General features: G+C 34.1%; 1 protein-coding gene across 4 annotated transcripts in view; it reads right to left on the bottom strand.

Annotated features, from left to right (window-relative positions):
- Window positions 1-11,601, bottom strand: part of LOC126810688 (rho guanine nucleotide exchange factor 7) — a 43,992-nt gene extending 32,391 nt beyond the window's left edge. For all 4 annotated transcript variants that reach the window (XM_056099658.1, XM_056099659.1, XM_056099663.1 and 1 more), the window contains exons 1-2: window positions 11,520-11,601; window positions 7,334-7,602 (exon numbers count right to left, since the gene is read on the bottom strand). In XM_056099658.1, the coding sequence (XP_055955633.1) occupies window positions 7,334-7,399 (66 nt within the window). In that variant the 5' untranslated portion in view covers window positions 7,400-7,602; window positions 11,520-11,601. The remainder of the gene's footprint in view (window positions 1-7,333; window positions 7,603-11,519) is intronic.
- Between the last annotated feature and the right edge of the window lie 3,774 nt (window positions 11,602-15,375).

The raw sequence follows: 15,375 nt of genomic DNA, 5'->3' as shown, positions 1-15,375 counted from the left end.
ACAATCACGGGTCATAATCCATGAAGTTACGGTTCGATACATGCCAATATCGAAAGGAAATGAGATCTTTGGAATATAAACTTTTATTTCATGTTTCGTCAAAATCGGATAAAAATTGTGACCTGTGTAGTGTCCACAAACAAATTGTGTACGGACGGACGTCCAGACAGACAGGGGCGATGACAATATGCGTCCACATGAAAATGTGTCTGTATAAAAAATGATGTACTAAAGTATGTACAAAATAATATTTTTAAAAATAAAAGATTATTAAATTTAGGACAGTTTACACTTATGCAATGGAATTTAACATTCTACATTTCTAAACCAACTGGACTAATAAAGACAGACATAAACCATGCAGTGGTCTGAGGGGAATTTTTTCCTGGACAGCTGTGTTTCTGCATACTCGTCATCAAATTCCAACTGCCCAGCTTTCTTTTACATGTAGGGCAACGTGTAAAGGAATCTATGGTAGATTAATGAAGTTTCCCAGCATCTTTTAATTCCTTGTACCTTATTATATTATTATTAACTATACTTATACCAAACATCCTTCTAATGTCATAATCTACAACAAGTAGACCATGTTTCAATATTGTCCATACAACTTATAAGAAATGGACTATGTAATGTATTTAGCATGTCTAATCACCAAAACTGCTCTTACATTTTATGTCTAAACTACATGTACTACAGCCTATAGGTTTTGCTACTTGCCACACACCATTTATGATTTTACGACCATTAGACAGACAAGCCCATCATTAAACTGAGAACTTGTGCCTATTTTATTCTCACAAATACAGGTGTGGAATTTGTTTACAGTTTGCTTTCAAAAGATCAATCTGACATCTGAGACATGATCCATATACATGTACCAGTATTTCATTTCATAATAGCCTGCGCTACTGCAGACACATGTTGCTAAATCTTCACTGTTAGGTGCTATATTTTTATTTAATCATAAGATAGCCACACAATGATAACCCCCATACATGGAAATGAAATAAATAGGGTTTAAGGTCCTACACTTATGCACCTACTGAGCTAATGAAAATGGGCATATGCGGGAGATTTTGCCTGGATCGAATTCTAACTGCTAGTAAGACAGTTCTTTTACATCCTTGCCAACATGTACACGAGACCTCATTTTTTTTTTACCAACCAGAATGACTGTGTTACTGTTCAGAATGACTAGATGGTGTCCATCCATGACATGAGGAAACCAGACTGAAAAACTCCCATGGAACTTTCTTTGCAATCACCGGAATCAAATCTGAGATCGAAAGACAGCATTATTTAGGAACATGGCTTGAAATGTTCGCCTGTCTACTTGTCGCCGACAGGCGATATTTTCGTCTGACAGGTAGTAAGTAAAACTACCTGTCGCTTGCAACAGGTGGATTAAATTTTACTTGATGTTCAGTAAATTGACTTAAGACCACAATACTCACGTCTACGTCAAGTACATTTAATTATTCGTTTCTAAATGCAAGAATTAAGCACGGAAATACTGCGAAAAACCGCCATTTGCGCCGTTTACATTTCCCTCTGTCATAGGCAACAGTTACTCACACAGTTTGGAAGTAGACAATTTTTTAACAATGAATTTCACACCATCTACGCTTGTTTTCATCTGCTTGACATTAGTTTATAGCATTATGAAGTATTCTAAAATAGTTCTATCGTAACGACACCACAGTAAATATAATGGTAGCTGAAATGGAAATGCACATGGCTCGTTGCCTGGCATATTTAATCATTTAAAAAGTTTAAAACAGTTTCCATAAATAAAGGCTATGAATAATTTATAAAAAAATTTACAAAATCAAATAATTAGATCGGAAAAATATTTCATATATAAATATAATTTGTAGCGTAAAAACTGACAGGATATGTGAGAAAGGCATTCCAGGGGCCGTTACTTGTCCTCCGCACGCGGTACATGTAAATACAGTACCATGCACAGGTGTAATTCATGTTTTGATAATCAATGTATTAATGATATTTTAAAATCTGAATTCTACACCTCAACGGCGAAGTATTCGATTTAGTACGCAAGTTTGGTACCATGATACTTGGCAGAATTCACATGGATACACATGATAGAATTGTACGAATCTTCGAGTCGCTGAGCCAAAGCAGATTCGCCGACTTTCAAGAACTTTTAGACATTCCGATGTTGAAGAAATAAAAAGGTTTCATATTACGATATTTATATGGAGCAATGTACGTCAAGACCTAAACAATTTAAGAGTGTGTGTGTGTACCTACATGTATGGATATGTGTCATGTGATTGGTCTTTGATAATCGAGAGTGACAGGTTATTTACTGAAGCGACAGGTAGCTTTTTTAAAACATGTCAAGGCCTGAAGAAGCATTGTGATATGGCTAGCTCAATTTTCATATAACACCAAGAACAAATTTCACTCAACTGTTACAGGTGTAAGATGTGTCTAGGGAACAGTATTACTTTTTTCACCATGGGACAAGATAATTTGGATAACATCAAATCATTAAACTTGTCTTTCTTTATCAACCCTCCTGTTTCCAATAAAGAAAATGTCTGACAAATCAAAGAATAGAACCACGTTGAATGACTTCCCAGTAGGCCTAAGATTCCAACCAAGATCTGAGAGTAGAACTTCGATACACCTGAAACCATCATAGACTAGCAAGCAAACTGTGTAAGATTCTAACATGTCAAATGTGTAAACATGTGTAAGTAATAAAGTAGGTAGTATGTAGTAGATAACATATGGTATACAGGTATAAAAATATTCACCTTTCAATACCTCTTACATATCTACATGTACTAAATGTTGATATTGTTAACAAAACTAATCATGGCAGAAAGTAACTGAAAACAACAATTTTTACCTACAAACACATGCATCCTAAAGCCAATTAAATGAAAGGCTGAATCACAATATATTCAAAACAAGAAGTCAATACGTTAAAAATTGACAGATTTCAAATAAAATGTCTTTGAAGAAACTTTTCTCTAAAAAAACTTGAACACAAATGATAGATTACCTGGCAATGAAACATACATGTACACCTACTCACAGCTTAGTCCTTCAAATAATTATGAGGTAAACAACTCATAAAAATTTAAAAACCTTCAGTAGTTCAGATCATAATCAAAGTCTATAAGGTGCCAACAAGATTTCTTAACCAATCTATAGCATTTATCATTTCAATAGGATAGACAACCTGTATCATTTCAAAAAGGTATATGGATTACAGGTATTGTAGTCTTTACTGTGTTAATAAGATATGTGAACGACGGACCAATGGATGTACATGTAAATTTAAGGGGCAGAACTATGGGAAGCTATGATCGAAAATCAATGAAAATCAAAAGGCTACTTTGTTGAGTTCCACAACCTTTGTAACAAACAGAAATAGCACCATAAGTTTTATCGAAAAGCATTACAGATCTTCCTTTCAATAGGATCGACAATAACAATAACCAATGTCAGACAAACTGCATCATAATAAAAGCCAATGCGGTGGTGCCAAAAAGATTTTAAAAAAATCTTTGTAAGTTATTGTTGAAGATCGATGAAGTGAAATACAATACAATAAAATGTGGGCATACATAAATGTTTAAAACCAACTGAAAATTGAAAATGTTTCATGTATATCATAAAATTCCACAATCTGTTACAACCATATTCTTGAATTACTAGTAGTACATGTACGTAATCGACTATTTTGTGGGGCAGGAAATTTCTATTGATCTGTTCTAGGATAAATCTTGACATTGGCATTAAATATTGTATCTTGATATTGGCAACAACCAAGTGGCACACTAAGATTATAATCAGCAGACGTCACTGAAGTCAATCTACAACTTATTTACGAACCCCACCATATTCATACCATTAATAGTACAATTGTTATATAAAACATGACACTGATGAATACCAGTAATCATATTATCAACAATCATTCTTTTATTAGATGGACTGCCAGACAAAGGTCTTTGGAGGAATCAAAGATGGATGATTTGATACATATACGATTAGAGAGATAGATTACTGGGAAGTGAAACATACACACACAGAATGTCAGTTGTTTAAGCAGTCGACAAGGTTTTTCACACACACTATTTATTGTTTTGTATAATGGAAGCATTTAAAAGACACTAAAAACTGATTGAGAGTAACAATCCATTTAGTAATTAATAGATTTAATCAAACTTTGATTGGCTACTAGTTCTTCGAGATAATAACATTTATTATACAAATCATGATAAATTTAGTTGTTTGAGTTCTCGGAAATTATTCAATATTAATAGAATATCACATAAATACTGTGTATTAATTTCTAATCAATCATAAAATATGATTTTTAAAGGTGATCAAGACTAATAACTCTGAAAGTAATTTTAAGACTTCTTCATTTCATGAACAAACAGAGGGTGTGCAAAAATAAATGCACTATATAAATAAATTTATTATCTTTAGCATCTAGAGTGAAGATAACATTTTTCAAAGTGATCAAGGGCAATAACTCTTTGTCTCATGGCTATGTATAAATTTAAAGTCAATTCTATGATTATTTAAGTTCTAGAGCATCCACAACATTTAGCAAAGTGATCAAGAGCCATAACTGTCAGTAATTATCGGAAATTGCTGAAAATGAATAATGTCTTAGAGCATCCACAAGCAATGTGAGAGTATAAGAAATTAGTTAGAAACATATGCATGTCAATAAAAGTTTTGAATTAATACAGTGCCCATTTTAACTGAATGTTAGGCAAGCAATTTTGGGGTTTCCTCTTTGATATAATATGTTTGAAATCGTACAAAGATCTGGGTTGAAAAATCATTAATGTCACAGTAATGTTGATCATTTTTTTTTTTTTGTTTCTTAAACTTAATTAGATTTGAAATGAAATGGGGTTTAACATTCTACTGTTGTTATATATAGTGTCAGAGAATATAAACTGCATTCTCAAGATTTTTGTGAAACTGCAAGTGAATGTACATTGTATATGGTACTTAGACAACACATGTATAATTGACACCACATGATGTGCATTATGGATACTTCTTGTATATATAAGATTTATGTACAAAACAAAGAAATTAATTTTCATTGCAATAAATTCAAAACGACCAACAGGCAGAAATGGACTAAAATCTGTAAATTAAAATAACAATTAAGAGTAATACTACTTTATAGACTCGAAATTCCAATGAAATTGAAAGAGTGGGGCTTAATACTAAGGATGTAAACGGTTACTCGGTTGACCGGTTACGGTTCGGTTCTGCAACCAGACCGGTTCGATATTCCTGTGACCGTTATTCGTTCTATATAACAATGTCAGTGTATATCGACCTAGTAGTAAACTAGCATTAGCCCAGGCTCTCTTGTTCATATTACACGTTGATACAAAAATTTCCCGGTAATAAAACGGTCGTATTCGCTGCTCGAAAACGTAGTAGAAAAATTATGCCGTAAACAAAGTATCTTTCGTCCCTCTGGCATGTGGCCAAATGGTATAATCTTTTCGTCATTTCATTGGCTCGATGGGGTCACATGTTCAGTCACGTGTGGTAAACATACAAATTTTATAGTATTAGCTTTTAATACGGCAATATTTATAAATATAAATTATGTAAGTTATAATAATGTTTTGACCGTGATCTAAGACTCTCCAGAAAAGAGCGACTTATTGCGTTGTATCTTCGGGCTGGGTAATCTTGACTACAGGTTGACTATTAAATGCGTATGAAAATGAAAGTAATGCCGTGCGCGCGAATAAAGACGTCGAATTAAATATTTTATTAATGGATTACATTATAACATTGCACATTGAGATGGAGGTAGGTGGGGCCATAGAATGTTCCTATATTTATAACGGGTCGAACATTAATAATATTGTATCAATTTTCCGATCTGTCACACAACGGCATGTGCTACTGGGCGAGTGACGACCACGTGAGACCATGACCTTTTTGACTGTTAGACGACGCAATGTTTCCTTCCGAGAAATTTGAATGAAAAACAAAATAAGCTGCAATAAATAAACTCTTCTTATATTCAAAACGAAGTTAAACAGTGTGAAAAAGTAAACTTTAATCCTGCGTACGGTCCGGCGATTAATAACTCCGCAACTAAAAAGTGAATCGGTTGACCGGTCACGGTCGGTTTTTTGCCCATCGGTTAACCGGTTCAATTTTTTTTGACTCGTTACATCCTTACTTAATACTATACTATAATTCCAAACTGGTTACATGTATATCATGTTCATTTTAGATTTATTCTTCATGGTTACATGTATGTATGTATGTCTGGAAGTGCAAGTGATGAGAACCTGGTCATTGCAGCATCACTTTCAAATATTATCTATCATTAATTTCGGCTGGCACAGACTACCAAGTAAACACTGGGACCTGTATTTCATTCCATGCTACAACTACTATTAATACTTTATTAAGTGATACAACAAGGTCATAATAATAGACCCATGATGCATTGAATATAACACTATATGTATATCAATATATAATAACAAGATGTGATGTCCGTCGTGAAAATAACAACAAATTAAGACAACTAACTCTTTCAAGAACACAACAGTTTGTCTATTTACAAAGCTATATAACCATTTATACTGATCTATTGTCATCCCATATGAATTACTAGTCACTCTATTTCATACCAACTCAACTGGTGTTACCCCTAACAAGAAAGTACAGGGATCATTGAACAATCATGAAGGTTTTAAAATTAAAGAACATATTATATTGTAAGAGTAAGCAATGGCTGTTATCATTTATCTCTATTGACTCAGATAGATGAACAGCTTTAAAAGTGATATGTGTTTACAACTGATCTATGTGGTGCAAAACAACACCACTGAATAAAGACAACTCCAGGAGTTAATATATAAATATGATATGGCTGTAACCTTTGGTCAGATTCCCCTGATGCATCGTATTAATCCCACATTATCATTCACAGTAAGTAGATACTATATACACATGTGTACTCAAGTACTCAAACAACTTTATACATGTATTTGGTATGTACAGGTATTACTTGATCATTTGTCTCTTTGTAAAACACAGAGCAATCAAATTGCTTACCACTCTGCTTAACCCGATCATTATCAAACTTGCATGTAGTGGAGTTATCTTCCATACACCTACACCAACTATGGACATTCTACTTCAATTAGAGCCAGAATCACTGTCTTCCAAAAAAAGATTACAAATAGAAAGACAAACGGACAAACCCATTTTAATAGTTCCTTGTTTTCTTCGATGGGAAGAGGACAAAAATTAGTAGTAAAATATAATTTGCACTTACCTCATCATTATTGCTGCCTTTAAAGTTGTGAAGAGACTTCACATGTTTTGGTCCACCCTCCGTCATTTTGATATAAGTCCGTCGAACTCTCCTAGGAGTAGGGGGTGGTGAGGGACACGGAGATTGGAAAAAGTCTATCGGTTCATAATCATTCTCTTCACTTTCACGTGATAATTGACTTCCACTTGTTGCGTAACTCCCACTGGCACTACTGGTGCTAGCTTCGACAGTCCCACCACTTGATGTTGCCCCTGCGTCCACAACACTCTCTGTAGAACCAAGAGAACGGATAAAATCATTGATTTCGTTAACAATTTCAATATAATCATCAGGAAAATCATCTCCTAATGTACATGTATTATTCATTTTACTAGCTTGATTCTCTAATCAGTTACAGAAATGTCACAGTCATTTTCTAATAAATATCAAATAACACATTCAACTACATACAGATCAGATTTCTAAACCACAAACAAGATAAAAATATTCATTAGATACGATTTAAAGCTGTTGAACACATAACATCGCACACTGAATCACATAAACAGCTCTTGAAACTTTTTTAAACAGGCGAAAACGAAAACCTATTCAAAACAAAACCATCACACTTTATTCCATATAACTAGTTTAGGCCAAAACAAAATCACAGAAAATACATCATTTGGTATCAAAATGACTCAGCACCCAATCTAATTTATCCAAGACTTGAAAACTAAATAACAGGAAGTTCCAGTTGCTATAATAACCAGGTTTTATCAAGAAGGTGATAACTATCACTGTATACAATCTCTTTGATGAGTGGATTGCCTACCACTTGCAGTACACAACATAAGATAGAACACTATTTAGAGTTCCTGAGATTATCAGAGAGTACATGTAGATATTTGGCACCGCTTACATGGGAAAATACTATATTTAGAAACTGGGTTGCTAAGGGTAGCAAGGAAGCATATATATATGTATGTAGACTAGACTAGACCTGAGGTAAACTCAATATTCTAATAATAATTGTTCGAGACACTAGCACAAGAAATTTACTATTCTAGTTCACATTAGCTCTGTCTACCTCCATTGTAAATTGTACATTAAGACATTTGAAGCAGATGGTAGAAATTAGAACCATCTAACCCTGTCTAACAAATTGTGTAATTCTATTCTGGATATCCTAGACCAACACACCGTTTATAAGGAAACAATATCCCAGCCAACACAAACTCAATTACTACAGGAACATCTACTGGTATGAAAACCTATAAATTTCAACAGCTGAGATTGGCAATAAAAAGAAAATGATTTCCTACAATATATGTCATATCTAAATATTATTAAATAGCACAGCTGGCTCTATGTATATTGAATTTGTATGTTTTGTTATCCAGCCAAAGAGATAGAATTCCAATATCTAACTCTGTATTAATTTCACGGAAAAGAATGATTTTTAAAGAAACCTAGGACTTATAACAACAAAATAATTATAGCTAATTTCAAATAATAAAATAACCAGACTACATGTAGGTAATAATTAAAAATATTCACCTATTTATTTTAATACACATGTACGTGGTGTAACGGTGATGTATGTCAATAAATATCTGTATGATTTCATCGATATTTAGATTTTCGATCAAATTTTATTAAAAACTCTTACAATCAAATCAGTCAGCAAATCTCAATAATTTAACACTTAGTCCTTAAATGTGTACCATGTACATGTAATTACATGTAAGGTGATATGTCCTATACAGTTTAACTATGAATCCCTTGAAAAGTCAATCTCTGAAAGGAATATCAGTCCAAAAATGGTTCATGGCGATGAACTGAAAATATGTCAAAATTCGAGATTTTCTGTAGGCAACACACATGCCAACAAGCCAATGCCACCAATAAGGATTAGGTAAAATCTTTTGATGGGCTTCATTTTGATCCGCTGCAATACAAACAAGATTTTCTACCTTTCTTGCATTGGCTAGCGGTACATGTACCGGTATCTTCTTAATTAAATGTTCTGAAAGTCATTTTGAGGAAAGTTAAATCTATAAAAATAATATTAGACCAAAATTAGTTCAACTGTATTCTGTATCATGAATTGAAAATCTGTGAACATCGGCATCTTTGGGATACATGTAGGTTCAAAGGCCAGCACAACATATAATCTTCACTAAAATCTTTTGATGGACCTCTTTTTAAAACAATAGTATTCCAAGCCACGAAACAATCTATCATTGATATTTTGATTTCTTACATATACTTAAATGTTAAAGATGCATTATGTAAGATTTAGATAAAGAGCTGACAGTTCTCGGTATAATTTAATAGTTAAAAAAATAGATAATTAAAAAGAAATAATGTTGAAAATTTCAGTCAAATTACTTCATTCTGAGTGGGGTTATTGCCTTTGAAGAACAGCAATGATTTATCTAACATTTGAGGCCAAACAAAAGATCTGAATTAGGCAATTTACATGTAGCTCTTACATAATGCATCTTTAAATTAGTATTGAGTATTGTGACTGCAGTCACAATACGATACGTATTGCAATTAGGGTGCTACAATACGTATCGCGATTCATAACCAGGTCAATTTTTACCAAGAAAACAACAGGATAAATGAATAATTGATATATTATTGGAGTCACAAATTGCAATTACTGTCCAGGGCTTGAAATGTTCGTTTATCTACTTGTGGCCGACAGATCAAAATAAGGACCAAAACAATTTAAGAGTGTTTGTGTACCTATGAATAATGTGTGGCGAGGATAATTAGGGGGGAAAAGGTTGGTTACTGAAGCTAGAAAAAAAAAAATATAAAAGAATCATATAAAAAACGATACAGTATCTCCTGATCCAATACCAAATTGTGAGATGGTGAATCGCAATACATCGATTTAATGATATATTGTGCCAGCACTACTTTAACTAGCATGAATTAAGTTGTGAAAATTTTATGAAAAGTGTAAATGCATCACCAAGACTTTAAATAATCTATTTGAGTACATTTTACTGTAAATTAAGATATTGTCTGAAAAATGCCACACCAGCACCCTCTCAGATCAGCATTTCTAAATTTCTATGGTGGAATCTGAATTTATAAGAGAAGAGGAAACCATGCCATTGCTGTAATCACCACTGTCAGTAGTGTCTTGCCCAGTCTAAACAGTGATCTCGATGTTGTCAAGTCCCACAGTCTGACAAACATAATCAGTGACAAACAGTTTCAGCAGTGATGAACACATGTGAACCATGCAGTAGCAGCAGTACGGTACCTGAAGCTTGTTCTCATTAATACAATTGTGCACTCGAATTCTTTTTTTGTGCTCAAGAGAATTGGTTTGTTGTGTGTTTCTGTGATCATGGAAACATAATTCTCTCTTGTGTTATTGTTGTGACCTGATGCAGTTACATGTACATCCAGAAATGCATGATTAAAGACAATCAAACATTTGAAATAGTGCAGTATAATTTTTATTGCGTCTCAGTATATTTAGTTGAATTTTTTGTCCCTATCTTTCTTTTGTCTAAAAAAAACTTTCAAATCTTAAGTGTTTGCAAGGTTTAAGTGTGAAAAATCTAACTTGATTCAATTTCAATAGGTTTCCTCAGCCTTGGACTTGGAACTGAATGATCAATCCAAGCAAGTTTATATATAATCTCAAAAACGCTGACTTCTGGTTGTGTTTTGAGGATAGGGTTAGTACCTATGATCTGAATTTGGCATTTTTGGGGTTTCTACACTGGAACACATAAAGTTTGTTTAGTGTTAAACAAAGGTTTTTTTCTACTGGCCATGGTCTTCTTTCAATTTGATATAAAATTATTTGACAGCTCTGAACAAGTTATCTCCCTTTCTTTAAAATAAATAAACATGATCCAAAATATTAAATGAATTGAGAATGTTGCAGAAATTACAAAGAAAGTAGTGGTACCTAAACATTTGTACACATGCAATGGTAAAGGCAACAAGTTTTGCAAAACTAAGCGTCGTAAATTAGGAAGTGCTCGAAAACGAAATAAAATAGGACTTTATGTTCCAAGAAATCGTTGATTGAGAGTGAGTCTTGATTCCTTAAAAATTTCAGTTGTTGACAATCAGACATTAAATTCAAATGAATTTCTCCCATATTAATATTTTTATTATAACACAAATATTCAACCAAAACAAAATTCTGGGTGTGAAAGGTATAGCTTACCTACAACTCAAATTGTACAACGATTGAAAATAATCTATCGCATCGATTTCCTTCAGAAGATGGCGGATGACCTGGAAGTTATTGCGAACATGACGTCATTTTCTTCGCCCAAGGTTGGATCATGGTTTAAGGGGGATAACTACACACAGCAGGTGCGTGGATGCAGACCACTAAATTATCATATCATAATTATGACCGATGATTAATATTGTACACGCGGTTTGACCTATACTTAATTTAATTGTCACAAATTTTGTGCATAGTTACATAATGTACGATACAGTATCTCAGACATGGCCAACTTCTTTTTACATTCCATGCTCCTATTTGTTCACACACGAATTCAGACGCGCCAACGCGTATTAATGAACATTTACAAGACGATAACAAAACAAAAGTCCATTTTTTGTAGTTTGATTACTTAAGCATATTTTTAACTGAAAACGAATTTATGTGAAAAAAGATTACATTCTCTAAAAAATTTCTACGATATAATAAATTCACTAAAAATAATGAGCAGACTTCCTTTATTATCATAACAGGGACATCCCCTTCAAAATCTAATATTAACACATGAAATGCCAGTTAACTCGTCCACACAAAAAGTGTAGTTACGTCGTCCACAAATATCAAAATACATTGGCTGAGTCGTCCACACGGCACCGGTTGACTCGTCTGTCACCCATGGTGACTAAGTTTGTTACTGGGCCCTAGAAATACGAGTGAGGTCAGTACAAAAAATTAGTGCTAGTGTTAGAGTTTTTGTCAGTAAAAGAGTTAACCTCGTCCCTTAATTTGATGTTCATGTAAAAAAAAAAACGTTACACCTTGAAATATATATATTTAAATTTCAAAATTGAAATTCATGACCATTTGCCATAAATGGTTTGTTCTATCAGAGCCTATTTTAAGGTTTTATTGGCGAAGCACGGTTTCCGGTGTTTTGGTGTTCCGTGAAAATTTCATTTGACACCCGATAACACGATATCACACTTCCACTTTTATAACCCAAGTATAACAGAATTAACATATTTATATTTATAACCGTGTGTCAGCATCATTAACAGTCCAAAGAAACTTTTTAAGGCGTACTTTTGAAACAGAAATCGAATGTGGTCGATGATCATAATGATAGCTAAGTTTCCTCATAGAATTTTGCCAGATTCACAAGGCTACATAGCATTTTTTCAAAGCACGGATTTCAGATTTTTAAAGCACGGATTTTCTATCCAGAGACATGACACGTTACAATAGGCCCTATGTTCTATCTACCTTTAAGTACACTATTGGTGGAGAATTATATAATGCATCTGAGACAAGTAGTTAAAACTTTATTTTTTACTGATTTTTTTTACCTCTAAAATTAACACTGACTCACTGTTTTGACCTCAACCAAATTTGTAACATTATCTTGGCTTTTAATTACCCAAGTGAAGTGAATCCAAAACTAGCGTCACTCTAGTGTTTCCCTAATCTCAGCTTTTCCTATTTTTTAAGAAATGCTCTAATTGCTTGGATTGTCTTCATTTGCCACGTAGCCTATTTTCACAAAGGCAACTTACTGTACTTACTCCCTATGAATAATCAGCTTGTATATTTAGGAGATTATCAAATTTACCGCTAGACGGTTTTCGGCTAAAGTGCGATTGGGTGAAGTAAAATGTAGTGTTGGAAGGACAACGCCTCTATTGGTTAACGCTTTATCGAAGTCAAAAGTAAGATGTAAAAAGTTATTTAATATCATTATTTTCAATATTAAAAGTCCTCAAATATTTATACAAAACACACACAATCTGATATTTGTTGGGGTCAGTTCTTTAGAAATAAGCCAAGAAATTATCGAAGTAGTATAAGTGGAAGCCGTGGCTGAATTTGTTTCGGGTAACAGACTCTACCCTGTAATTTTATCCAGAGTTGAATGAAAATTAAGTTGTAATTTTGGCGTAAGACTTTATTTGAGGTCAAAAGGTAGGAAAATAGTTACGCGTTACATTACGACATAACTATCTACTTCAACACTACATTTGACTTCAAGGGGGGTTGGATGGCTGAATGGCTGAATGGTTAGCGTGCGCGCGCTGTATCATAAAGTCTGTCATTGAGTCGACTGGCGTGGTTTCGAATCCCCGGTTGTACGTGGCAAGGAGTAGGGTCGCCTGTTCAACCTCGTGGGTTTTCTCCGGGGCCTCCGGTTTCCTCCCACTGCTAAAGACCCCTACGCGCAAGCGAATTATGTAAATAAAATTAAACCATATGTTAGTCCCGAAATGACCTAGTTTGTGTCGAGTGGACGTTAAACCCCATTTCTGTCTCTCTCTCATTTGACTTCAGGGGATCACGTGGTTAAGTGGGTAAGACGCTAGCTCGCTAGCCTGGGGGTCGGGGCCGAGAAAGTTCATCCAGATTTTCCGGCGTGGTTCTCCCTTGTCAGTGATGCAGGACGGAGGGGCTGACAAGGATAGCTGTCTAGTCGTTCTAATGGGACGAAAATCCGAGGTCCCGTGTACACATTGGCGTGCACGTAAAAGATCCCTTGGCAGTTGGAATTCGATATAAGAGTATGGCCGTAGTGCAGCTGTTCGGGCAAAATTTCCCTCATAGCACACTGTATGGCGTATGCCCGTCTTCATTAGCCCAGGTTAGGAGCAGAACAGTAGGACGTTAAACCCCATTTCATTTCATAACACGGACAATTATTAACCGATTGATATCCCAAACTATTCTCTATAAGCACGATGCCGTTCAATTGTCAATATATTCATTATTACCTATATTATTATATTAGTTATATCACCATTTATATATACAACGTACAACTTTTGTCGTGACTCCATTTGAAATACATGGCGAATATAGAACTTTCCGATAACCATGCATAACAAAAGATTGCTATCATTTCTCAGCAAATCAACGCTTGTGAATTCGATTACCATATACGGTCCCATGCCATATAAGGTATTGCAAACTACGTACGTAGTAACTAAGGTTAAATTTGGAACGAAAATTGCACGGGCTTCATGGCCATGGATAACAAAAATACGTGATGCCTTTTCGTGAGTGATTAAGCTGACAATGTGAGTGTAAGATACCTTTTTTATAAATAAGATAAACAATGTTAGACATAAAATAATCTTGTCACAAATTTATCCATCGAATAATTTATATTCAGATTTCATATCAAGCCAATTTAATACTGTTTACACATACATTATGCAAGAGCTAAATCTGCCTATTGCAGGTCTTTCTATATAGGCCTGAAATGTTATCTAAATTATTAATTAGACATTAATTAACTTATCAAGACCATAATTAACTCTCGATGTCATCGCTAGCCTACGATATTTACTGGATTACAATCCGATCTCCTGCTCAAGACTCATCGATGATTAAATAAAAAATGGATAATCGATGCTGTGTTTTTTTTATATCGTACCGACTTTAGTAATGATGAGCGAGGCTACGCCTAAAATTCAATCGCTAAATTCTCGGTTCAGAAAGGATCAATTTGACTGAAATTTTCAATTATCTACTTTTTAACTATTATAGTGAGAACTACCAGCTCTTTATCTAATCTCCCATAATGTATCTTCAAATACTGTATGTAGCTCCCATAATAATAAATAAAGATAAACAAATGTAAATAAACAAGAAATATTAAAGATGCTAATAATAGACAGTTGGCATGAAGTTTTGAAAATCTCCCCGACAGAGCCTTTATTGAAAATAATGAAGAAAACTGAACCAGCATAATAAATCAGTTCTCGACTGATGTAAGATTCTACATGAAAACCGTGAACACAATAGATGCGATTTCACTCAAATCCCATGAACACGGGACCTCCCAAAACACCAAGTA

This window comes from Patella vulgata, chromosome 1, assembly GCF_932274485.2.
Source record: "Patella vulgata chromosome 1, xgPatVulg1.2, whole genome shotgun sequence".
Taxonomy (NCBI): Eukaryota; Metazoa; Mollusca; class Gastropoda; family Patellidae; genus Patella; species Patella vulgata.
The sequence above is the reverse complement of the archived record's forward strand: the minus strand, read 5'-3'. Positions and strand labels throughout refer to the sequence as shown.